This window comes from Penicillium angulare (genome assembly GCF_028827245.1).
Source record: "Penicillium angulare strain IBT 27051 chromosome Unknown utg000004l_segment0_segment0, whole genome shotgun sequence".
Classification (NCBI taxonomy): Eukaryota; Fungi; Ascomycota; class Eurotiomycetes; order Eurotiales; family Aspergillaceae; genus Penicillium; species Penicillium angulare.
Genome location: NW_026623163.1, coordinates 5,286,686 through 5,310,529, shown reverse-complemented (window position 1 = coordinate 5,310,529; position 23,844 = coordinate 5,286,686). Strand labels below are relative to the sequence as shown.

The window sequence follows — 23,844 nt, the reverse complement described above, 5'->3', positions numbered from 1 at the left end:
TTTCAAGAAATTCTGCTGTACGCACATAGTCCACATTTCCCCCTTTGGTGGGTCGTAGATTAGCCTGGGGACCCCATAAAATTGGGGGAACGGACCAAAGCTTCCCCGCAAAGTATGTCAATAAATCTAGCGTAAAGAGACCGGCGTGGGGCGTGGTTCGCCTCCTTCGGATGATGCTATGTCCGAGTGTGTTTCTGGCGAAATCAATGTCCGTAGACTTATGCTATTGTCAATTTCAAGTTCAAAAAGCGATATAATCAAGGAAAAATAGCTATCTGTCCAAGTTCGAACAACCGAATGGATTTGCATCTCAAACATTGAAACCATGTACGTATATGTAATGATCTTGGGAGTCTTCAAATGTTCAAGAGAGTTTCAAGCTCTATGTAGCTCGAGTTGTACGATGGGTGTATGTTAATGGAAAAGAATTAGTTCAGGCTATATTTTGAGCCGAAGATATCGAAGATTCCGAAGATTCAATTCATATCTTTTAAATCCATTTGATTCACGTTCATGTCTGATTTAATCTTTGATCTTTACATTTAAAATTCAGCCCCGAGCCATTTATTTTGTCGATCCCAACTTCTTAATCTCTGCCACAACAGCATCAGTGACCTCTTTGGTAGTCGCTTGACCACCCAGGTCACGAGTGAGCACACCATGTTCACAGACGTTCTCAACGCAGTCCAAGAGCTTCTTAGATGCATCCTCCTCGCCCAACCAAGCAAGCATCTCGGCGGCTGTCCAGAAAGTGGCAACAGGGTTGGAGATACCCATTCCAGTGATGTCGAAGGCAGAGCCGTGGATAGGCTCAAACATACTAGGGAACTCGCGGGTTGGGTCTAGGTTGGAGGTAGGGGCAATACCAATGGATCCAGCCAAGGCGGCAGCAAGATCAGAAAGAATATCCGCATGCTAAATTAAAATCAGTGAACAGCTCAAAAACAGGTATAATATCATTAGCTTAAACTTACCAGGTTCGTGGCAACGATGGTGTCCAAGCTCTCGGGCTTCAGAACCATGCGAGTAGTCATGGCGTCAACCAGCATCTTATCAACAGTAACATCGGGGAAGTCCTCAGCAACAGACTTGGCGACCTCATCCCAGAGAACCATGCCGTTGCGCTGGGCATTGCTCTTAGTGACGACAGTGAGAAGCTTTCGTGGACGCTTCTGGGCGGTCTCGAATGCAAAGCGCATGATTCTCTCAACACCATGGCGAGAGAAAATGGAGACCTCGGTCGCGACCTCCCAAGGCTTACCAGCGTGAGATCGGCCACCCTGTCCAGCGTATTCACCCTCACTGTTCTCACGGACAATTACCCAGTCCAAATCGCCATTCTTGCATTTGCGCAAAGGAGACTCGGTACCGCGGAAGACCCTGGTAGGACGCACATTGGCGTATTGCTGCAGAGGCTGGCAAATGGCCAAACGGAGACCCCACAGGGAGATATGGTCAGGAACATCTATCTTGGTTGTTAGAACTTCTGCAGTCAGATAAAACTTCGTAGATTTAAGAATTTACCTGGAGCACCAACAGCACCAAAGAAAATGGCATCGTGCTTCTTCAACTCATCGAGACCACCGTCCGGGATGTATTTTCCAGTCTTCTTGTAAGTCTCGGAGCTCCAGTCGTAGTTCTTGAAGTTCAGCTTGAATGTCTGGAGGGTATCGGTCAAAGCATTCAGTGCTGTGATACCAGCATTGATAACCTCGGGACCAATGCCATCGGCCGGGATAGCGGCGATCTTGTAGGTCTTTTTACTTGGAAGGGTAGAAGGCGACATAGTGGTATGTGGAAAAGGATAGCTTGTTAAGTCAAGGAATGACGCGTGGTAGAGGGGTAATAAATTTGAGCATGCGGGGGGGATTTAAAGCCTTTTGTTTCCTGTTCTAGTCGTCCTGCTGCTGGGTCTCGAATGGAGACCAACTCAGGAAGACATTGGGTATTCTGACCAATGGGCATTCTGAGGGCGATGTTTCGGAGCTTTGCAAGTCCGTGCTAGCCGCCTGGAGACTGACTATTTTTGCCTGCTGGTGGCGGGAACGCAGTATTGGGAATGGACGGACAAAGACATGTCCGAGTGGGGCCGTGGTTGAAAGGGATGCTGTTAACATGGACGCTAGAACAAGTAGGCGCAGATTTTACCCGATATATGCAGGAGGCGAAATGCAAGCTGCGAATTAGTTTAGCTTAATAGTAATCTATCAGTTGATTGCTTTCAGGCCGGTCCACATCTGATCTCAGAACAAAGATTCGCTCGAGGCCCCCAGAACAACACCTCTACAGTGCCAAAATGCCGATGATTCCTTCAACTAGCGTTGATCAAGTCTTGGAACATGTTATATCTCATATCAAGGCCCATGTCAGTTCTATCTCCAACAATGCGATCAAGCCTCCTTTCATCCTCGGCTTAACTGGCCTTCAAGGCAGCGGCAAATCTACATGGACAGATGCGCTCGTCAGTACTCTTCGCGACAAACACAATTACCACACGATAAACATCTCTCTGGACGATCTTTATCTTGACCACGATCGTCTTGTCAAGCTGCGCGAAAGACAGCCACCCAATAAGTTGCTACAAACTCGTGGACAACCGGGAACCCACGACACGGATTTATCTCTTCAATTTTTCAAAAGCCTCATGAATCCATTGAAAGACATTCTTCTACCATCTTTTGATAAAAGTCTTTTCAATGGGGAGGGTGGAAGGGTGCCTTGTGAAAAGTGGAAGCGCATTCCCGCAAGTGAGGCGGTTGATATAGTCATCTTTGAAGGGTGGTGTGTTGGATTCCAGCCTCTTGAAGAGGATCAGCTTCGATCACAATGGCATCAGGCTGCAGAGATGGAATCTAAATCACATTATTCCACACATACATTGAAAGATCATTCCATTCAGAACCTTTTGGAAGTCAATGGTCATCTTCGGCAATATTGTCAATCATTCATGGGCCCTCAGCATTTCAACTACTTGATACATCTAGATACGGATGATCTTGTCAATGTATATGAATGGCGTCTCCAACAAGAACATGCTATGTGGAAAGCTAAAAACGAAGGAATGTCTGATGAAAGCGTTGTCAAATTCGTGAAGGGTTATATGCCAGCGTACGAGCTGTATTTGAATCAGTTAAGAAAGGGATTCTTTGCTGATGGCGGGGAGAAAGGGCAGTTGCGGGTAGTTTTGGATAAAGAGCGAAGGATTACTAGAATGTCTTCCACATACTAAATGTAGTTATCGAGTTCATATGCTTTATTCAATGTTCTAAGATTATGTTTATTTTCACTAGGTTGATAGATGTACAGATATACAGGTGGAAGTATTATAGCATGGGGAGCCTCCACTCCCAAGATCATAATAGATTACCATCAATTATCCACGGTCCATCTGCCACACTCCAAAAGTCATTCATAAATAGAGATGGATCTGAGAAAGGCAAGGACTCTTGACCTGCCGTGCCCGGATAAAATGGTGCATTTGAGTTTGCAACGTTGCCAAAGATGAGACCAGCTGAGGATTGGCCGTTCCACGAAGGTCCATCGACGAAAGATGCGTCTACCCCACCACTTGGATTATCCGGTGGGGATATTATAGCACATTCAGATGGCTCTCTAGCATCGCTGATATTCACAGCTGGATCCAGAAATCTTCCGAGAGGCTGTGTCCTCGCTAAAGAGACGTTTTGGGGTATATTTGATCCTTGCGAATCATAGGGATTAGGCGCGGAGGTTCTACTCGCTGACGGATGGTTCCTGGTACGAGCGGATCTGCCATCGAATGTTGAAGGCCTCGCTTGATTCTGGAGGGCAAGTTTCTCGGCATCGGGAAGATTAGGTGAGGGATCATTGTGAGAACCGGAATTATCTGACAGCAAAGCCGACTCCATGCTTCCGATCGCCTCAATACATGTTTCTGGCCAGCTGCTACCGCGAAGTGCCATATTTTTTAGTATGGAAATTCCCATTGCAGCATATTTCATGGCCGTTGAAACAGGAAATTCGCCTTCGCATGATGCATACATCAAAATGAGACATGCCATCCACGTTGTCCAGGTAAAAGATGGCCAGGTGAGTGGGGCGCTAGATGAAGAAGACATGTACTTCTTTAAAGCAGCAAGCAAAGACCTTGAAGAACCAATACAAGTTTGCAAAGCATTCTTGTAGTCTGGGCTAGGCTTCTCAGCCGCAAGAAGGGGTCTGTTCATAGAAATTATTGCTTCGTGGCGTAGTACCACCAGTAAAAGGCGGTGATATGGAGCGAGTGCCGGTCCATCTTCAAGCTCAACATTTAAATCTTCCTCGATAGGGTTTACATCGTCGTAAACTTCGTTCCACCATTGTGAAAGCTCGCCGTTAACATGTGATGCCTCCATCGCACCAGAGTTGCTATGCAGAATAGATTTGTTACGCAGCTCAAGAATCAATCCTCTAATTCTGGCAAATTTCGCAAGGTGGGAGAGTAACTTTAGGCGCTGGGTATCAGGAGGGCGGGAAGTTGGAGCAACATGTCTTTCAGCTCCCGGGTAGCAAACATCAATGTCGTCATCCCGGATGCTGAGAGGGGCCCCCAGAGCTTGCGATAAATATCTCTCAAGAGAGTAAATAGACCAAAATAGACGTCTTCGAATGCCGATCTCTTCGTTGCTGAAGCATGCGAATCTTCCTGGGCATCGGTGTAGACCTAGGTGAAAAGCAGATCGTGTGATTACTCCTCCCGCGCGAGATGCCGCATTAAGGCGGAGGATAGAAGCCAACGTCAACTGGGCTGTGAAGGCAGCTTGTAATAACGGTAATGTTGTTGGCTCTGCTAGTAGACAATGTATCTCTTGCATTATGTGCTGCACACTTTGAAACACTAAAGAGGTGGGAACCGGCCCTATCTTTAGCTCGCGAGCCTCAATCTGTCGACTATCTGACAAGGATATTGAAACAAGACAGCGAATAATAGTTAGGTCGAGATTGCTGATAGAATTCACACCTTGGTGGGCAAGGGTTTCCATGGCTTTTAAGACGGTCGGTGCATGCAAGCAGGGGAATATGGGATGCCAGTTCTCAAAGTAGCCACGAGTCCAATGGACAAGATTCTCAAATGAGAATGAGCTATTTAATGACGAGTCCAGTTCTTCATTTAACCATAAATCATCAGTGTCGAAATAGTTCCCGGGGTCGCGTTGCAATCGGTCGTCTTCTCCGGGCACTGAACTCCTATCCCGAGCTCTGTTCTGCTGAAGATCTGCCGAACGGCGTGCGAACGCACTATACACATGTCGAATGAAATGAATTCCGCTTGAACTTCCGAGAAAACTGGCGCAGCCGTCATTCTGAGATTCTCTCATAAAGCCGATCTCGCGGGGAGATGGCTTTGAGGCGCTCGCAATCGAGGCTCGCTTATGTCGTTTTGCTGCTCGAGTTCCATAGTGCCAATCGGTGTCGTTTTCTTCCAAACGGGTACTAATTGAAGATGGAGAGGCCATCTTAGTACCTTCGTCCTACATTTCCCCAGTGATTGCCAAGACGAGCATGCAGTGTGACCTCAACATTCAAATGGTGCGTTGCGATCGCGGCCTCTTGTTTGGCTTAGTAAGCAGATCGGTTCAAATGTGCATGCTATTTATTACCAACACTAATCCTCAGTTCATCGCAGAAACTTGAAATGAATTTTCCACTCTAGACCATGGAACAGATTGATTAATTCGCCTGACAGTATCTGAGATATTTTCGGCCACATCCGTAGAATCCATTTGGATGTAAATATACAACTTAGTACATTGCTGCACGTGACATCCGCTGCCGGAGGTGTCTTTGTCCGGACGACGTTTTGCCTTCTGGTACTCGATCATATTAACTAGATCGGCAACGGTTCACTTGACGTACATGCCATCCTCGTATTTGGACCTACATTTTATCATACTATAAGCCTTCACCGGGATAGCAAGGATGGGCTCACAGAAATCAAAAAGACCGCGAGCTTGGGGCAATATCTTGTCAGATGAAACAGGTAAAATCGCCCACCAAGCCTACTAGGCTGGGTCTCAATTGTTGGCTGATGATGCTCGAGGGTTTAGAAAAAGAACTTCCTGAAGATCTGAATCCTATTTCTTGTGAAACGTGTAGGCAAAGGAAATGCAAGGTAGGTTCACATAACCACGAAATGGTCCCGAGGTCCACATAAATATTGATTTGAATCCAGTGCGATCGGAAACTGTACGCTCTCCCGCCGAGGAAAATGAATATACCGAAGTCCAAAACACTGAAAAGTTCATTACATAGCCCTCATTGCTCGCAATGCTCAAGTGAGCCATCTAGATGTGTATATCCTGAAAGTGGAAAGAGGTGAGATCTATCATTTCTAGGACAGAGTTTATTTCATCGGAAGTGACGCAGACACTGACCACTACAGAGGACTACCGCTTGGGTATCTTAATCAACTTGAACAAAGACTAGCGGAAACCGAAGCAGCTTTTTACGGGGCCTTGGTTACTCTTCGCAACTTGAGAAATGTCCCAATAGTTCAGCCTGCCACAAAAGCAGACGAACAACGGCCCAAGTCAACACGTATGGAAGAGTGGTCCAAACTTCCCCTACGAAATTGGCCAGATATGGAGCATTGGATGAACCAAACTTCTGATCAATTTACCTTAAACAATATTTCGTCCGCTTATCCTGTCGGAGCTCCAAGACGGGGCGATGAAAATCCAATCGGACAGCATGATAACCGGACCCGCAGCTCTGTGGATGGAGAAATTGAGGAAATTCCAACACCTTATACCTGGCAATCCCAGAATGAAGTTTCAATGCGGAGTCCGTACGAAAATCATTCATATCCTCAGGCAATTGGGTCATCGCCTGGGTATGTGCATGATGCAGTCGGGTCGGGGACCGCCGGTGTCGCGCCGTCGCTGAGCGGGGACCCCGATGACAGCCTCGTCATGGGAGCTACTGGCAGCGAACCTGCAAGAGTTAAAGCTGCAGAGTTGTCAAGAAACAAATCCAGTATTTACTTTTAATAAGAACGATTTTGCAACAGTTGAGGTTTCCAATCGTAAATTCAAGGTAACACTATGGAGTAGATATGGGGTTGCACTCAACCCGCGACGGTCTAAAATAACCTCCGCCCGTTTCATCATCCTTGCACGGACCATATGTAAATTTGTATGAAGATGGGAGTTACATCAAGTACCCCCATGCGAAAGAACCACTCTCGCAAAAAGCAAACGGGGAATTTTAGACCTGATCACTATGGCAAAAGAAACCAAAGATATCTAGAGCTTTTATTGCTTCTTTTTATTACAAAATCGTAAAAACCCGGAATCCCGGTTGGCACAACCAGCCAGTAATTCGAAAGACCGTTAGTATGTATTTATTTGAATTGGCATCCTAGCTCATATATGTGGCCTTAGGCCCAGTGTTACCCATCGCCATTGTGTACCTTCGACATTTTTGAACTGCCAGTGCTTCAAGTTCCAGTAGTATATGGGCGTCAACTTGAAGGATCGGCTCATGACCGTGACCCCGATGAGTGACGACTCAAAAGTTGCGATCTGCAGATCTGGTGCTTCTTTTCCCCCTCTTCTTTCGACGGATGACTATACTACCTCAAAACTTCGCGCAGATCACGCATGAAAATAATCATTCCGGCATATCCGATCCTTAAGGCTTATGGATATACTACGTAGTACGTAGGTACCATGATTTTGATGCTTCATAACAAATTATTTTGGAGTGCAATCTTTCTTCTTTCTTGATACCATTAACCTATTGGTAAGTTTGAGTTCCAAGCCTCTAATAAGCAGATGGAGATATAGGGAAATACATTTGTAGATCTTTGGTGTTATCTTATGGGAGAGAAGGCGAGTCGAGACAAGTCCTATCCACGAAGATTTAAGATAGAGCGAAGGGTCCACATCAGCCCACATGAGCCCACCAACGTGAGTGACCCACGAGGGAATCAACCCCTCACAAGTCCAGTTGCAAAAACTCGAAAAGCACCGTCGCGACCACGGGGATCAATCAGGTGCTGCAGCCCCTGCAAGCCCTGCAGCCTCCAAGCGCCGGTCGTACCAGGATCACGCTGGCGGCGTCGGATCGCGTTTCTGCGAAGCCTGATTGGCCATCCTGCTTCCTACCGGCCGTGCCTGGGACCTGGCGATCCATCCGATGGAGCGTAGGCTTTTTTTTCAGTATGAGAACGGCTGATAATGGGGCGATGGTGAAACGGACCCCGGGGGAATCCCTCGAAGCTAATCCAACTCACACAGAAAAGGAAAAGAAAAAAAATACCGTAGCTTTGCTTTGTTGCGTCACAATACCTCCATTATATGGGTCGGAAACCCTTGATCTCTCTGTTCCCGCATTTTTTGGGTCTGATGGACATTGATGGCGCCCTGTAACAAACAACTCATGTGTGACGTGCGCTTTGTATGCCGAATATTTTCATACACGTCAATGTTCATGCCCATCTGGTACATTTTCACCCCTGTCTCTTGGGCATCGGGAGGAGCGGATGATCTAGGAAATCCCCCCATGACAATGTAGCAATGGTCTCCGTTATGCGCCCCCTCTACTCTAGGCACGGACAGTAGGACCGGAGTCTCCTCGAAGGAGGGAGGAATAAAAATGGGGCTTCAACCAGACCCATTCGTAGAATATGAGTAGAATTGGGGATTCATGGAGAATCAACCCTGTGGGAAAGAACGCATGTTCGCCACGCGAGCCATTGAGAAAGCCTAGATGCCTTGAACCCGAGCCAACAACAATTTTTACCAGCGGGTAGAGTGGGCTCGAACGAACAAAAACCTTGGGACGGTAATTAAAGTGGACACTTGGGCGAAAGATTTGGGTTGGTGGTCCGTTGGTGATTGGAAGTCCCGAACAGCAAGCGCCCGCGGTTTAGGTACATCCCAGCTGGTCGAGTCCTCACACCCTTGCCTCTCTCTCTTCCTGTTCCAACCCCCCTTTGCCTTTTCTTTTTGACTTCAGGGATTCCTTCATTCTTTCTCCCTTCCATTCTCTTTCTCTACAGTCTATGATAATACAGTGATCTGTGATCCTGGACTCCTTTTTATCTTCTTGAATTCTTTTTTAACCAAAACCCCTTTGGCGCGTCCTGGTTGTACGCCCATTCCTAGCCCTGCACTTAGGGAACCAAAAAAGAGCGCCAACATCCTCGTTGCTTTTTGCTGTGCAAAATTATTCTGTGGCCTCACCACTCATTCTAAACTTCTGTGCAAGACACGAAGTCCAACTCGAACGTCTCAAAAACTGCGATCTTGCTGATAACGGACATTCCGAGTATTGATCTTCATTCCTCGCCATCTCCGCATCCCGCTATCATCTCCCACGCGAGATTAGATTGATCGGATTCGACCAAAGAAAATAAAACAAAGAAACTTTCCCATTGAACTGGGGATTTCTTTGTTGCTCTATTTCCAAATTTATCGCATTCGTGTTCAGATTGTAGATCAACTCATCCCAACTTGAATTCATCATGTCGACCCTCACTCGCGCATTTACCAAGCGCCACAAGCGGCCAGAAGTGTCGGCGCCCATGCCATATCGTGGCGAAGAACATGTCAAGACACATACCAGATTTAATTCCGGCTCCATCAAACGTGGCAATATCTCTGGACCCGTTCAACTTATTTCGACCACCAACATGCTCGCATACAACGCGCCCGACTTAAATGTGCATGTCAGCTCGCCCCATTCGTCTTCTGCATCATCCTTGCGGTCGCGCGACGATTCAGAAATCGCCGTATCCCCAAACAGTTACGCTTCTTCTGTCACCACACCTGAGGGTTCTGCCCACGACGGCTCCCCCATCGACGGTCCTTCTTCCTACTTTCCTAAACGGTCGGCTACAGTCACCAGTCAACCACGCTCTTCCCTGAACTCTGCCTCATCAATGGACGCTCCAATGGTACCCAAGCGGGCGCTGTCCCATACCAAGCGATCTCACCAAGACCTCGCTCGCAAGCGCTCGCAGTCAAGAATGTCACCCCCGCCTTTGAAATCGCCACGCAGCACTCCTGCAATTCGCGCATCGCAGGAGATATTCAGGCCGGAGATGCACCCATTCAGCAAAGAGTTGGAACAGGTTAACGAAGTGGCCGAAGAGTTTGGCAGCCCATACGTTCTGGATGAGGAAGAAATGATTCTTTCTCGCAAAGGACTATACAAGTTTACCGTCGATGATTACCTCGAAGAAATTGAAGAACTCTACGGTAATTGTTTCAACGACAAGTTAGGATGCGCAACCACTTCAAATCCCTGGCTATAAACATTTTGATAATCCGCCTGCACCCGGCTGAGCCGGGTTATACTTCATAGAGCCACTCCGTGGTGTCTTTGACAGGGCTGGGTCTCTATCTGCGACGCCCGCTACGACCAACTCTTATTCCTTCTTTGACGACTAGTTATTGCTTTTTTTGATTTTCCCCTTTCGCACTATACCATCGGAGGAGCCTATCGAGTTCCCTGTATTGATTCCTCCCCTTCTTGATTTATGTTTACTGCTGTTTGTGCAACGCCAACAGTGTTATGTCCTCGTGATTTGTTCATTTGATATTATCGCGATTTGTCATGGCTCACGTATCTCCCATGTATGGGCTATCACCTATCTGTTTAGATTTTGGACAGGGCTATCACATTAAGGTGTTCAATATATTCGGTTTTGAGTACATGAAAATTTCCAACTACCGTGATGTTTTATAGTCCAATTATTTCCAAAAAAAAATCAATTCAGCCATCACATTGTTCGAATACAATCAAGTTGCCTTGTACAGTACATAGTTAGTGTAGTCGTGTGCATTGTTGCCTCAGACATTAAGAACCAAATGACATAATACCAATATTGCCCAAAATAGACTAGCGTATGGAGCACGGTCACGGGCTCTCCGCAGCCCCACAACAAATTCAGTGCAGTTTTTTTTTCTTGTCACTTCAGCGCTTAGATTCGATGCTTCACGACACGTTCGGCATCTTATCCGTCCATTCATTCCATCAACTGGAATAATTTTCAGGAATACAGACATTCATTAGGAGTCCGGTCCCTTTCCCCTGTAGCACAAAGCGATAATCAGACCGACCAGGCGGTCGTGTGCTTGACTCCCCCTTGGCTTCAATTCACCGTGTCGAGTTGTTCCCTCTGCATCCACTGGAGGTGCTACCCGGCAGATGACAATCACTCGCCAGTCTCCTGTTTCTGTACTGCGATATCTGAAGTCTTAGAATCCCGGCCATGGTCTCCGTTGCCACTTCCCATTCACCGGCCCTCAGTGCCACACCCTCTATCCATCGAACAAAAATGCTTCAAACATCATCTCCTGTATCCATACTTAAATCCACCAAGCAGAACAGTATGAAGCGCAAAATTGACGATTCCGAAATGACAATCTCTCCCCCTCCATCCGACGGACCCTCCGAACAACACCCCGCCAAACGTCCTCGAGTCACCTGGAATGAAAATGATTCCATTCGAACGTTCTCTCCACTGGATGGAAGTAAACCTGGAAAGCAACCTCCTCCAACCACCCCGGGGAAGAGTGCAGCGGTTATTCGTGAAGAAGTACGTCGGGCCATTCATCGCCATGTTACCGCTGGGGATAGCGAGGCCTATGACCGAATCAAGCAGGTTTTTGCTTTCGACCCCAGAAAACCAGACTCGAGCGGGCAGTCATGGTACACACCGTCACATGCCGACCTCAGGAATCATTTGATGGGTCTCCTCTCTCATGTCGCCTCTTTGGATCGGGACTGCTCGAGTCTGGTGCAAGCTGTGCTCAACAGCGAATGGTTAGGCCGAGACGAAGCCTATGTAAAACTTTTTATCCGATTCCTGGGCAACTTGGCCGCTGCACAGGGTACCTACCTTGTTCAAATTTTCAGAATGCTTACCAGCAAGCTTTCCGGAATCCCCAATGGCACTGGAAAACTTCCCGACTACCCTCCCGTCAATCCTGCTGAAATCTACAGTCGTATCCACTTGGCTCTACGACATTTAATGCGCCTCATTCCTGCTGGAAGTGGAAGCCTGTCACCAGTCTTGATTCAACAATTTCCTCCTGACCCCGATGCTGCCAAAAACTTCATCGCCTATACACGCAACCTTATCAGAATAACCACCTACGCGCCCGAGCTCCAGTCTGATATTCTTGCCTTGATTACAGAAAGACTTGTCAAGATAGATGTGCAGATTCAGATTGATTTGGAAGATGTTGAGGATGAATTTGGAGAAAACTTCCTACTTGAAGAAGCCCCGGACGCAGAGGAAGAACTTGACGACTCCGACTCCGATCTCAGTGATGACGAGGATGAGGATGATCAGCGCTCCACCGCAATCAAGTCAAACGTCCACAAAGTTGACGGTATCCTCGATATCCTTTTCGAATTTTTCTCGGATTCCTTCCAGGCTGCTGCCAGTGGAGACGATAAAGAGAACATCTTGGATCTTCTCATCAGCCATTTCCGTTCCATTATTCTCCCTACCTACAAGTCCCGCCACTCACAATTCCTTCTCTTCCACTTTTCACAATCATCCCCGGAACTTGTTGACCGATTTGCTACCGAGTGTATTGAGATCATCTCCAGCAAATTGCAACCTAGTTTGACACGCCAGTCTGCAGCGGCCTATCTGGCAAGCTACGTCGCTCGCGGTGCCCATATTCCTGGCGAGGCTGTGCGTGATGTATTCGATCTCCTGCTCACTCACTTGGACACCCTACAATCGGACTACGAACCCAATTGCCGTGGTCCGGATCTTCGATGCTTTGCCCCATTTTACTCTACTGCTCAAGCGGTGTTCTATATCTTTTGTTTCCGTTGGCGTGATTTGACAAACGCAGCTATCGAGGGAGATAGCGAGGATCAAATCGATGAGCTTGAACCGAGTCAAATAACCTTCCCACCCAACGTCAAAGAGTATCTGCACAGGGCTATTTACTCGCGGCTTAACCCGCTTAAGATTTGCTCTCCTACTATCGTGACCCAGTTTGCACGCATTGCCAATCACTTCCAATTGCTCTATGTATACCCGCTCCTCGAGACCAACAAGCGCCTTCGCGTCACCGCCTTCCGCAGCATTGCTACTCTCGCAAGTGCCCAGGTCTCTCGTGAAATTCGTGCAAGTGACCATCTTGGCTATCAACTCGATGCATACTTCCCCTTTGATCCATACCATTTACCCCGAAGTCGGCGCTGGTTGGAAGGCGACTATGTCGAATGGCGTGGCATTCCTGGCTTGGACGATAATGAAAACTCCGACAGTGAGGCAGACGAGGATGATGACGAAGGGGACGATGCCACTGCAACTGACGAAGAATAAACCATGTGGCTGTTGTTTTATTTCATTTCTCTATCTACTGTACGCATCATGGCGCTAGATCTACTGCACTTCATCTCTGTTTTTAAGCGTGGCGCCTGGGACATTTCATTTGCTTTGACATTTTCTGACACAAAAGTTCGGATACAATTTTTTGATATCTGTTGACGTCTCCTCATTCATGTGTGGAATTTGATGACCATCTACCCCGATTTGCTTGTCTACGATAACACCCACCATAGCTCGTAAGGAGAAAAAAATGGAAAAGTTTTATTATTATTGCAATTTCTATAACGGTCGGCCTGGGTAACAGGTATCATACTGCGTTCGCACCGCCTCTCAGCCTGAAGATTCCCTGCAATAGATTAGCATATGGAAGCATACGGTGTGTCCTTCAACCCTGAGTTCAAAGTGAGTCCAGCCAGCTACACAGCTCGGTAGTCCACAGATCCAACCGCGAAATTCAGATCTTCGTTTTATCTTGTACAGCATACAAGTAATAACAATCAGATGAAGATCTAGAGCCATCAATCGTCCATGTGCTGCATTCATCTTCAAGTTTACCTCACATCCATGTCCTTGCTCCAGAGGTGTAGGATACTCCAGCTGACTGGTTGCCTTCGCTCTGAGTAACAGTAACACTGGTACTACGGCAGATCCTCGCTGCCTCCCTGCAATCCAAGAGACGGCCTCGGCCTCGGCATCCTAGTTCATAATATAAAGAGATTAGATCGTGCGCACGTCATATCCACATCATGGTGCAAAGTAATAAGCTAAATGCTACGTTACCCACGAGAAAAGCGGGCGCGGAGGCTTTGCGTTAGATAAAGCAATGAAGTAATACATTTTCCAACCGGCTAGCGATAGATGATAAATACCTGGACTATGTATGGGCCCTTTTTTATGCGACTGGGATTAGTAATGACCGAAACTTGAAGCCTTAGGGCTGAAGAATAGATCAGCTGAGATCTTCAAATTCCACGGATCCATCTGAGGACTACCGTACCTGGTCGAGACCTGCTGTTGGAGGTGGGGTCTAGAACTTGGACTCTGGAATCGTCTATCTGGTATCATTTCTAGTGACATGAATCTATTTGGTCAACTGGTAGTTTGGTTTTGGAGGCGAACTCTATCAATCTCGCGAATTTATCGGGTGACGGCCCGAGGCTCAACCATATCCGTGCGTTGTGTATATCCTGGAATTTCATGTCAAGCCTGAGATTGTCAGCAGATTTGCTCACACGCTTATCTGCAGACGGTCCGATGCGATCAATGCAGGACTCTTCTTTGGGAACTCTATTGTGCGATAGATACTGTGCGATAGTGGATGAGTTATCTAAAATATCCGGACGGTTAACAAGCATTCGAACAGCGATGCACTCATTACTATATGCTACCCAATTAAAAGCGACAGAAATACAGGGATGTATTTTCGATGAAGACAAAATGGCTAACGTGAACTCGAAAAAAAACCAAGTATCTGCAAGCAATCGAATATATACGCAGTGGCCAGAGTAAGTAAGTTTTAGTTCATTGCCAGGTGTTCCCAGATCATTAGCCGAATCCCCCACTCAGGCCCAGACACGAGCCTAAGTCTGCTCTATAGTCCGGCAAGCTATAGGCCAGCCTGAGACCCGGTACATTATAGCTCAAATTCTAAGCAGACACAAGGGAATTTACAGAATGGAAGAGAGATATAAAAGAACTCAATAATCAGATTATACACAGCATGTCCATACTCCAAATTATCATCCAGTAAACAGACTTTAGGGCCTGCATATGTCCGATTGATTCCGGGCCAAATACATCCCGTTGGGCTTGTATACAAGGTCATTTGGGCTGGAGACCGTGGCATTCGCATATTCAAGTCCTTGGAAGGAACTCGTACTTTAGTAATTGATTTGAATTTTTCTTTCTTTCTTTTATCCTTTCCGCCGATGTATCACGGTCAGCGAGGCATGTTAGTAGTAGGTATCACCATTTCCTGGGAGCGAGGAATGGAAGTTCCGGTATCGCTATTAGATGATTATAAAAGAGGGCATGGTCCCTGTTAAATAAGGATACCCCTGTTTACTTTGGTCTACCAGACGAGTGAGATATTGACTATTAGAGACAAATTGACTTGACTAGTTAGTACCTGTTGCATCTACATCGAGATGGCTCAGGAACAGAGACAGTTAGTTGAGATGTATTGATTGAAGGTTAGGATACAGGACTAACTCAGATGTGATATAGGGCTGTGAACAAGTCCACTGATGCAACCATTGTTTGCAAGAATTGCGGCGCTTCTATCGATTCCAAAAAGCACATCTGCCCTCACTGTGGGAAGTATGCTCGATAGTACAGTACGCAGGTTGGTTCTGTCTGACTTGCTTTCCCCTTCATTTCCGTGTAGCAGTACTTAACAGACCTTGGCGTTTTAGGGGATATTGGTCTTGACTAGGGGTCATGATTCCGACTGCTTGTCGGCGTGTATAAGGGGCGGGGTTGTCGTTTACTTGAGGCTCTGACGATTGGTGGGGGTCGTTGACGGTTGCTATTTTGACTTTTGTTCTTTGGCATGGGAATGATCATATTGATTTGAATCAATGTCCTGAACTGACAAATCTCTCTGATGGCTATGGGTCAGTTCGGTGAAGAGGCTGGCTCTTTCTGTCTTCTTTCAGATACGCTTACAGTGATTGTGCTTGTGCTCTATCGCTCATACGATCAACTATCTCATCTTACCCAATCAGTCCCTGGCTAACAAGAATTCGTAATGGGTATTTTGGCTGACCTTTACCATAATAGCCTGCAAGTTACTATCAGCAATGACTCGACGATGAGCCTAATTGTTTGCCCATTATGTGAATATAGGGCTTTCTTCAAAGGAAATTAGTTAATAAAATCAATTCGGACAAAACAAAAATATCAAACTGCATCAAGTATTCATTTATCCCGCAATCCCTCACATTTATAACTAGTTGATCGTAATTTATAGTTGAAGCCAATGGGCGAATGCGGTTGCTTCCTGTTGATCCGAGGGAGGTTAACCAGATCCTTCTACATTCGAATATGGACTGGGCATGGAATTCACACACCTACTAAATAAACGAAGAAAATAATGCTGAATATGTATTAGATCGATCTTCTCCAATCAAATCAAAGCAGACTTGAGCGATATAGACTCTATACTTCATAGGATAGATATAGATAAAACTAAACAATGAACCAATTACAGAACAAGGTCAAAGACACCTCGAAAACTCTTCACAAAGTCGAAATAAAGAACCAAGTTCAACTTAAACCCGCGAATATCGAGCCTCACAGATAATGTAGGCCCTAACCGTCAATCTGGTGGGCCAAATAGCTAATATGGGGGTTGATTGTGCCCTGACGGCAAATGGTTCCCCAGTCAGTTAGGTACATGGTTACTAGAGTATACGCATGGAAGCCCCAAGGCTTTCAACTTCAAGTTCCTCGTCCTCCAAAGAAATTTCAGGATTGGTTTTACAATGTCCATAATACTAGCCGTCGCCGCAGTCCTCCCGATCCTGGGTCAGTGCATGTCCCAACCCTCCCGAGGACTAGTCTGCAGGGGCCGGGTTGGATCTCCCCCTGAAGAAGTACAGAACGGATTTAATTCATCAACAGCGAGACTTGATAAGTTAATATCAATTCCGGTATCTTGAACTCGAAGGCCTAGTGCTCGAATAACGTTTGACATTTCCATATATGTCTGCGATATCTCCGCATACAAATCATCATACCTAGAACCTTGGAATTCAGTAGAAACTTGAACATGTACCTAAAGCTGGACATTTATCCATTTTTGGTATTAAACTGATGATTATTCCAAGTTCTAATACAGTTGGCTTGGCGTTATTTACAATTTGTATAGCTCGGACTCCGGACATAGTATTCATCCAGCCCCACAGTCTGTGCTTGATCGTGCGGTCACAGGGAATGGATAAGACAGGGCCGACTATGGAGGCTTTAGGAAAGTGGATGGGGATATTGCGGGAGATGTCAGAGGGAAAGGGGTGGTGTGGGCGAAGGATGCTTTATGTATGGATCTTTGGGTTGTATATTTTTGCTATTTTGATTGTTTACGTTTTGCCCGACTTTAGGTTTTAGTAAGGTGATATTCCAAGAGATTGTGGTTGGGATCTTTATCAAGTCCTGGGAACTTTTTGGCTATGATATGTTTGCAATGCTTTGGTTTAGTTTAGGTACCCTGGGAATTTATTCCCAACTTTATATTCATTGCATTCAAAGAACATTGCTGCGAGATTTCTTCAAGAGGAGGGACTCGGGCTTGGGAATGTGCTGCTTTGGTAGCCCATCGCCATTCCAAGGTCTGACGAGGGAAGATTTTGGAAATACGGGGCATAAACATATCAGTCGATACCTTTTCATGGACTAGAATTGATGTCCGCAGATGTCACCCAAAGCACTGGTTGAACTGCACAATATCTGGGTAGGGGATTGTGGATGGACTTCGTATGACCATTGACCCTCCCGAGGTTCTCGATCAAGTATCGGGTTGGAAAGTAGGAAAACGGACTTATCAGGTCCCTTATGACATCACGCTGATGCTCAGGAACATCCAGTGGGGTAGGAAATTACCCTAACCCATTTTTATGTACGAAAAAATGGAGTTCTGGTTCCAGATTCCTAACGAAGGCGTCAAAGTATGTGGAGACAGGTTCAAGTTTGTCGGTGCAGATCTGCCGATCGTAGATAGGCTCGGACAGTTGCTTGCTCATAATCATTCCTGGGACCTTGGGCCAGCCAATCATGGCTGTGGGAAATATTTTCTTCTGCTTTCCAAGTTGTGTGTTCATGTCCGGAATACAGGCTATGACATGTGAGGGGTTGTAGGTGTCAGGCCTGATGGCAATGATCATCCTCTCCGAAGTTGCATCATGCGTACTATTTGCTGTACAGTAATTAAATGTGTATACAAGCCCTGGAGGTTGTGTATCAGGGTATATCACGTGGTGAAGATTGCTTACAGAGGACAACCCCGTTGACTGCAATATAGGACTGGAGGTATCTCAGGTATTGGGTAGATAATGCTGGGGGCCTTACGGGGGAGCCCTTGCAGCAATGAGGTGCAGAACAAACTCCGCTGGCGTACACATGTAAGACAACCTGTATGTCACCTGGGAAGTTTTTGTTTGACAGTCTAATTTTCTACTTTACATTCGCCTGACCTCGAGAAAAAAACAGCAGTATGAATGTTCAATAAGGATGAATGTTAAAACACAACGCTAGAGCCAAACGCCGTTCCACATGATGTATGCTCAGAACGCCAGCTGAATATGCCGACAAGGCTAACAAAAGACATGCAATCTATAGTAGTAAAAATAAGAAAGAAAGAAAGGGGAAAAAAACGATTACCGGTCAAAAATGGCCTTCATCGAAGCGCATGCATCACGATAAAGGATATCCACGCTATCCTGATCACGGAACGGGTTGGCCGACTTATCCCAAGCATGGCATGCCTTTTCAATCATCATCGCACGCACACGCTTCCCAAGACCTTCTAATCTACGCACAAAGGTCTGACCCTCCTTCATGAGCATATCCCATTCACAGATAAACAAGAACACATCACGTGGCAGGGCTTCGGAGAGAGTACGATCGGTGGCGCGTACGGGCGATGCAAATGGGGAAGCCCGATCGGCAAGATCAGGGATATACGCTTCGTCAAACAAGTCCGTGAAGAAGGCCGGCAGCGATTTATCCGGCATAATACTCATTGCACGACGATGATCCCTTGATTCCATATAGTCCAAAATAGGATACCAACTGAAAATAGCGACGATATTCAACTCATTGGTTTGATCCACAAGATGCTGCGTCGATTCCGCCCGACCAAAGTGTTCCTTTATCTCCGACGATATACGTTCCCGAAGTCTCAACGGTACCGTCACAGCCAGATTGCCGCCCGCTGAGAACCCGCTCAGAGCGACGCGGCTCACATCCAGCGATAGGTCGGAGGCGTGGGCGGCTAGATACAGCAGGGCTTCGACACCATCATCGACTGCCGTTGGGAATGGGTATTCGGGGGCTCGTCGGTAGCTCACGCTGGCGACGACGGCGTCGACTTCTTTCACGACGGCGGCTGCCCAGCGGGAATCATCGGTGGCACATCCGAGGGTGAAGCCTCCACCGTGGAAGTTGACTGCGACGGGGAACCGGTGACCGAGACGACGTCTCGTATCATAGTCGGGAGGGCAGTAGAAGTGAATTACTACGGCGCGGCCGTGAGAATCGGGTTGGAGGGTGCGGGTGAAAGACGGCTTGGGGACGCGCGGCGGAGCGATGTCATGGAGGAACATGCCGATGCGCATTAGGAAGCGCCAGAAGATGGCCTGGACATACAGCCACCTGCGAGATTGTGCCATCTTGGACAAATGCTCAAGGGGATCAAGTTATGTATATTTTGTTTTTCTTTATTCCCGGAGAGAAAGTCTCAAGTCTAATCGGGAAGGGAATTGGGCGTTTAGATGTCGCAAGCAGGTGATCTCGGGATTCGGTGGTACATGACCCCCGGGGTCCGATAAGGTGAGGAAGTGTAAAGGATGGGAGGCTGTTGGAGGATTGAGAAGAAATATAGTAATAAAAACAGACAAGTAATTGAAGAATGTAAAAATGTTGAGATTAAATGGAAGGCAAGTCCGAAAGAGCAAGAAAGCAAATACAAAAAGCTGGGTGGCGAAAGTCCAGTGTTGGAGACACAGTAGGCTGTGAAGGTTGGACCGTGGCCTGTTGTAATGGACGGAAGTACGGGACAGAGATAGATGTTACATAGAGGGCACAATACGAGGGACTTCAGATACGGTAAAGAGCTCTCTCTATCTACCGCCAAGAGTCCATGATTTAATTTATCTTTTGTATACCAAGATTCCACCTAGCTAGCATCATACCAAAATCAAGAATTTCATTACCTGGTTTCTGTTCCTGTTTATCATGCTCCTCCTCTGCTAGTTTCCTTAGCAAGGCCGAGGCCAATCCGGAATCCGCACGCTCATGATGTCATGCTGGGACTCACTGTGAATTACTCAAAAAAGTGGTTCTGCATGTTGTTGACCTTCTCCTAGTAACTTATTACTACTCTCTCGCCTCCTAAAAAAAAACCCTTTTTTCAAATCTTCGGGTTTATCTGTTGTTTTTTTGCTTTCCCAGGTAAGTGGGCTTATTCTGCATTGTGTTATTAAGCTTTCTTCTTGGTTCGGAAGCTTACGCTGATAGACGATAGACCGAGAAGGATCGCCGCTTGCAGTTCCCACACCCCTCTTTTAATATACATACAGTGGGAATCCTGTGGTTTTTTCCTCCCTTTCATCCCAGTACCGTTGTTTTTTTTATGCTGGAAACCCTTGTTCATCATGTCTATTAAACGGGCCTTGTCCAAGGCTCTCCGAGGGCATACCGGAGAGAACGATGACTCCTCCAGCTCCAACGTGGGATCAACACAACCCCCCAACAAGCCTCGAATCTCACTTTCCCGTGAGCCGGGTTCTCCCTCCCATTCCCACTCCCCGCGCCGAAGCATCCTGGGTAACTTTTTCCGTGACCGGGACTACGTTTCCTCCTCCGAAGACTTTTCAGATGATTCCTCCTCCGGTCATCTCAGTAAGAACCAGCAAAAACGATTGGTACGCGAACAACGTCGCAATGAGCGAAGTCGACTCAGCGAAGAGGCCTTCACCGAGAATGACCACCACCGGAAAGAAGAGGAAATTGCCAAAGCGATCGCTGAGGAGACCGTTGAAATGAAGATGCGATACGGAGACCTCCCATTGATGCAGTCGCAAGATCGACTCCGGGAGAATCGCATTTCGCTGGAAGATATTACCCCCGCCATGGTCGATGAAGATGTTTACTTCACGGCTCGTTTGCACGTGGTGCGTCGCATGAGTGCCAAGCTGGTCTTCTTGGTCTTTCGCCAACAGTTGGCTACCTTCCAAGGTGTCCTACATGAAAAGGCTGGAATCTCTTCCATTGCCATGATTCAATGGGCAGAGCACTTGCGCGTCGGCTCATTCGTTCGGGTTCGTGGCAAGATCCAGAAGCCCGAGGTGCCCGTGCTTGGCTGTAGCATCCATGATGTTGAGCTTTCAATCGAGTCCGTGCATCTCCTCGTCAACCGCCAGGAGCCTGTACCTTTCAGTGTTTATGAGGCAGAGATCCGCACCAACGAGGAAGAAAAGGCCGAGGGCCGTCGTAACCACATTCCCGACCGGACTCGTCTGAGCAACCGTCTGCTTGATCTACGCACAGCAACTTCTCAAGGCATCTTCCGCCTCCAATCAGCCACTTGCAATCTGTTCCGAAGCGCTCTCGATGAGAGAGGATTCATTGAGATCCACACTCCTAAATTGCAAGGTGCTGCTACAGAATCTGGAGCCAGTGTCTTCCAGGTCAATTACTTCGGTCGTCCCGCATTTTTGGCCCAGTCTCCTCAGCTGGCAAAGCAAATGGCCATTGCAGCTGACTTCGGCCGCGTCTACGAAATCGGCCCCGTCTTCCGTGCCGAGAACTCCAACACCCATCGCCACTTGACCGAGTACACCGGTCTTGATATTGAAATGGCGATCGAGGAACACTACCATGAAATGCTTGAGACAATTGATGCAACTATCAAAAACATTTTACAGGGGGTGTATGCCAAGTATCGCCGAGAGATTGACCTTGTAAAGCACCAGTTCCCCTCTGAAGATGTTAAGTGGCTAGAGCAAACCCCCATCATTCGCTTTGCGGATGGTATCAAAATGCTGAATGACTCCGGCTGGCGTGATGAGGAGGGCAAAGAACTGCCCTACGATGAAGACCTGGCGACCCGTGATGAAATTCATTTGGGACAGCTTATCAAAGAGAAATATGATACCGACTACTACATCCTAGACAAGTTCCCTCGTGGCGCTCGTCCCTTCTATACCATGCCAGATCCCGAAGATGATCGATACACCAACTCCTTTGATATGTTTGTGCGTGGACAAGAGATTGTATCTGGTGGCCAACGTATTCATGATCCTCAAATGCTTGAAGAGAATATGCGCGGTGTTGGCATCAACCCCGAGGAGATGGAGGAGTACATGGAGGCATTCCGCTGGGGTGCCCCGCCTCATGCTGGAGCTGGGGTTGGTCTCGAGCGTCTGCTGATGCTCCTCCTGCAGGTGGGCAACATTCGTCTGACCTCGATGTTCCACCGCGACCCTAAGAGTCTACCTGCCAAACCTCCAGTCCAACAGCTTCGTCATCCCGACGCTTCAACTATCGAACCAGTCTGGGTGCGAGAGCACCACCGAGGTGTGGCCAAGAGCGCCGATGAACTTCCACCTTTGGAACAAATTGTTGCTAACTACGGTGATGCAACATCCACTTCATGGTTCGATGAGCGATACAAGATCTGGCGTGATATGAGTACCGGTGCCGCTGTTGCCTATGTCCCTAGTACCAGCAACTATGTTATCATTCCCGGTAACCCCGCGTGTGATTCCAGTCAATACAATCGCACCATCACACAGTTCCTTCAATGGTTGCGCCGCGACACTAAGTTCAAACCGATTTGGATCCTCTGCTCCCCAGAGGTCGAGACTATCCTTGGCGAGCGACTGGGATGGCGCAGTCTTTCCTGCATTGCCGAAGAACGCGTGGATCCATCTCGCAACCAGGCCGCATCTGACGGAGAGATTGCCCGCAAATTGCGACGTGCAGAGACTGAGGGCATCAAGGTGGTCGGTTTCAACCAAGGCGAGCTGCCAGACGAAGAATCACGCGGTAAGATTGACGCGCGCATCAAAGAATGGCTCTCAAACCGCAAGGGCACACAAGTCCATCTCTCAGAGATTCACCCTTGGACAGATTCTGAGCACCGCTGGTACTTTTATGCTCTGGACAGAGCGGGCAACGTCTGCGCCTTCGTGGCTCTGGCTATGCTCTCTCCCTCCCACGGCATGCAAGTCAAGTACAGCTTGGATTTCCCCGGTGCTCCTAACGGTGTGATCGAGTACATTGTCACCCACGCCATCCAGACTGCTGGCAAGGCTGGTGTTAAGGGTCTTACCTTCGGCGCTGGAGCAACCACACGACTCACTCCCGGCCACAACTTGCATGGAACCAAGATCAAGATGCTTGAGCACACATACGAGACTCTTGCCAAGCAGTTCCATCTTGTACGAAAGAGTGAGTTCCGGGCTAAGCTCGGTGCCATCGAGGACCCTCTTTACATTGCTTACCCAGCCCATGGTCTTGGCTCCAAGGGTGTCCGCGCTATCCTAAATTTCTTTGAAGATTAAATCATTTACATAAGATTTATTTTCTTATTTACTGGCATCTTGGCGATGAAGAGCACGCTTTAATGTTTTCCCATTTACGACTTGAAATTTCTTCTGTTTTCCTTTGGCTTAATCTAATATGTTATTTGGGTGATCTTCATAAACCGATCTTCTTCGATAGGGAGACTTGGGAAGACAGACCCATAGAGTAAAGTACAAGAAAGATCTCTTGGATATTTGCTTGGATTATGTTTC

At 47.3% G+C, this 23,844-nt stretch overlaps 8 protein-coding genes across 8 annotated transcripts; 5 read left to right on the top strand and 3 right to left on the bottom strand.

The window, feature by feature from the left end:
- Positions 1 to 564: 564 nt before the first annotated feature.
- N7478_005872 (putative tartrate dehydrogenase) lies at positions 565 to 1,786 on the bottom strand (the record flags this gene model as incomplete). The annotated part of the gene is made up of 3 exons (XM_056922086.1): positions 565 to 915; positions 975 to 1,465; positions 1,525 to 1,786. 3 exons carry the CDS (start codon positions 1,784 to 1,786, stop codon positions 565 to 567), a joined length of 1,104 nt encoding a protein of 367 aa, XP_056780123.1.
- Positions 1,787 to 2,296: 510 nt separating this feature from the next.
- Positions 2,297 to 3,229, top strand: N7478_005871 (uncharacterized protein; the record flags this gene model as incomplete). Its single annotated transcript, XM_056922085.1, has 1 exon — positions 2,297 to 3,229. One exon carries the CDS (start codon positions 2,297 to 2,299, stop codon positions 3,227 to 3,229), a length of 933 nt encoding a protein of 310 aa, XP_056780122.1.
- Positions 3,230 to 3,353: 124 nt separating this feature from the next.
- Positions 3,354 to 5,474, bottom strand: N7478_005870 (CeGAL family transcription factor; the record flags this gene model as incomplete). The annotated part of the gene is made up of 1 exon (XM_056922084.1): positions 3,354 to 5,474. The coding sequence occupies one exon, from the start codon at positions 5,472 to 5,474 to the stop codon at positions 3,354 to 3,356; it is 2,121 nt and encodes a 706-aa protein (XP_056780121.1).
- Positions 5,475 to 6,285: 811 nt separating this feature from the next.
- On the top strand, positions 6,286 to 7,007 carry N7478_005869 (cytochrome P450 family protein; the record flags this gene model as incomplete). The annotated part of the gene is made up of 2 exons (XM_056922083.1): positions 6,286 to 6,293; positions 6,401 to 7,007. 2 exons carry the CDS (start codon positions 6,286 to 6,288, stop codon positions 7,005 to 7,007), a joined length of 615 nt encoding a protein of 204 aa, XP_056780120.1.
- Positions 7,008 to 9,487: 2,480 nt separating this feature from the next.
- On the top strand, positions 9,488 to 10,279 carry N7478_005868 (uncharacterized protein; the record flags this gene model as incomplete). The annotated part of the gene is made up of 1 exon (XM_056922082.1): positions 9,488 to 10,279. One exon carries the CDS (start codon positions 9,488 to 9,490, stop codon positions 10,277 to 10,279), a length of 792 nt encoding a protein of 263 aa, XP_056780119.1.
- A 960-nt stretch (positions 10,280 to 11,239) lies between these two features.
- Positions 11,240 to 13,321, top strand: N7478_005867 (rDNA-binding RNA polymerase I transcriptional factor; the record flags this gene model as incomplete). The annotated part of the gene is made up of 1 exon (XM_056922081.1): positions 11,240 to 13,321. The coding sequence occupies one exon, from the start codon at positions 11,240 to 11,242 to the stop codon at positions 13,319 to 13,321; it is 2,082 nt and encodes a 693-aa protein (XP_056780118.1).
- Positions 13,322 to 18,699: 5,378 nt separating this feature from the next.
- N7478_005866 (alpha/beta hydrolase) lies at positions 18,700 to 19,713 on the bottom strand (the record flags this gene model as incomplete). The annotated part of the gene is made up of 1 exon (XM_056922080.1): positions 18,700 to 19,713. One exon carries the CDS (start codon positions 19,711 to 19,713, stop codon positions 18,700 to 18,702), a length of 1,014 nt encoding a protein of 337 aa, XP_056780117.1.
- A 984-nt stretch (positions 19,714 to 20,697) lies between these two features.
- erdS (aspartyl-tRNA synthetase, cytoplasmic) lies at positions 20,698 to 23,610 on the top strand (the record flags this gene model as incomplete). The annotated part of the gene is made up of 1 exon (XM_056922079.1): positions 20,698 to 23,610. The coding sequence occupies one exon, from the start codon at positions 20,698 to 20,700 to the stop codon at positions 23,608 to 23,610; it is 2,913 nt and encodes a 970-aa protein (XP_056780116.1).
- Between the last annotated feature and the right edge of the window lie 234 nt (positions 23,611 to 23,844).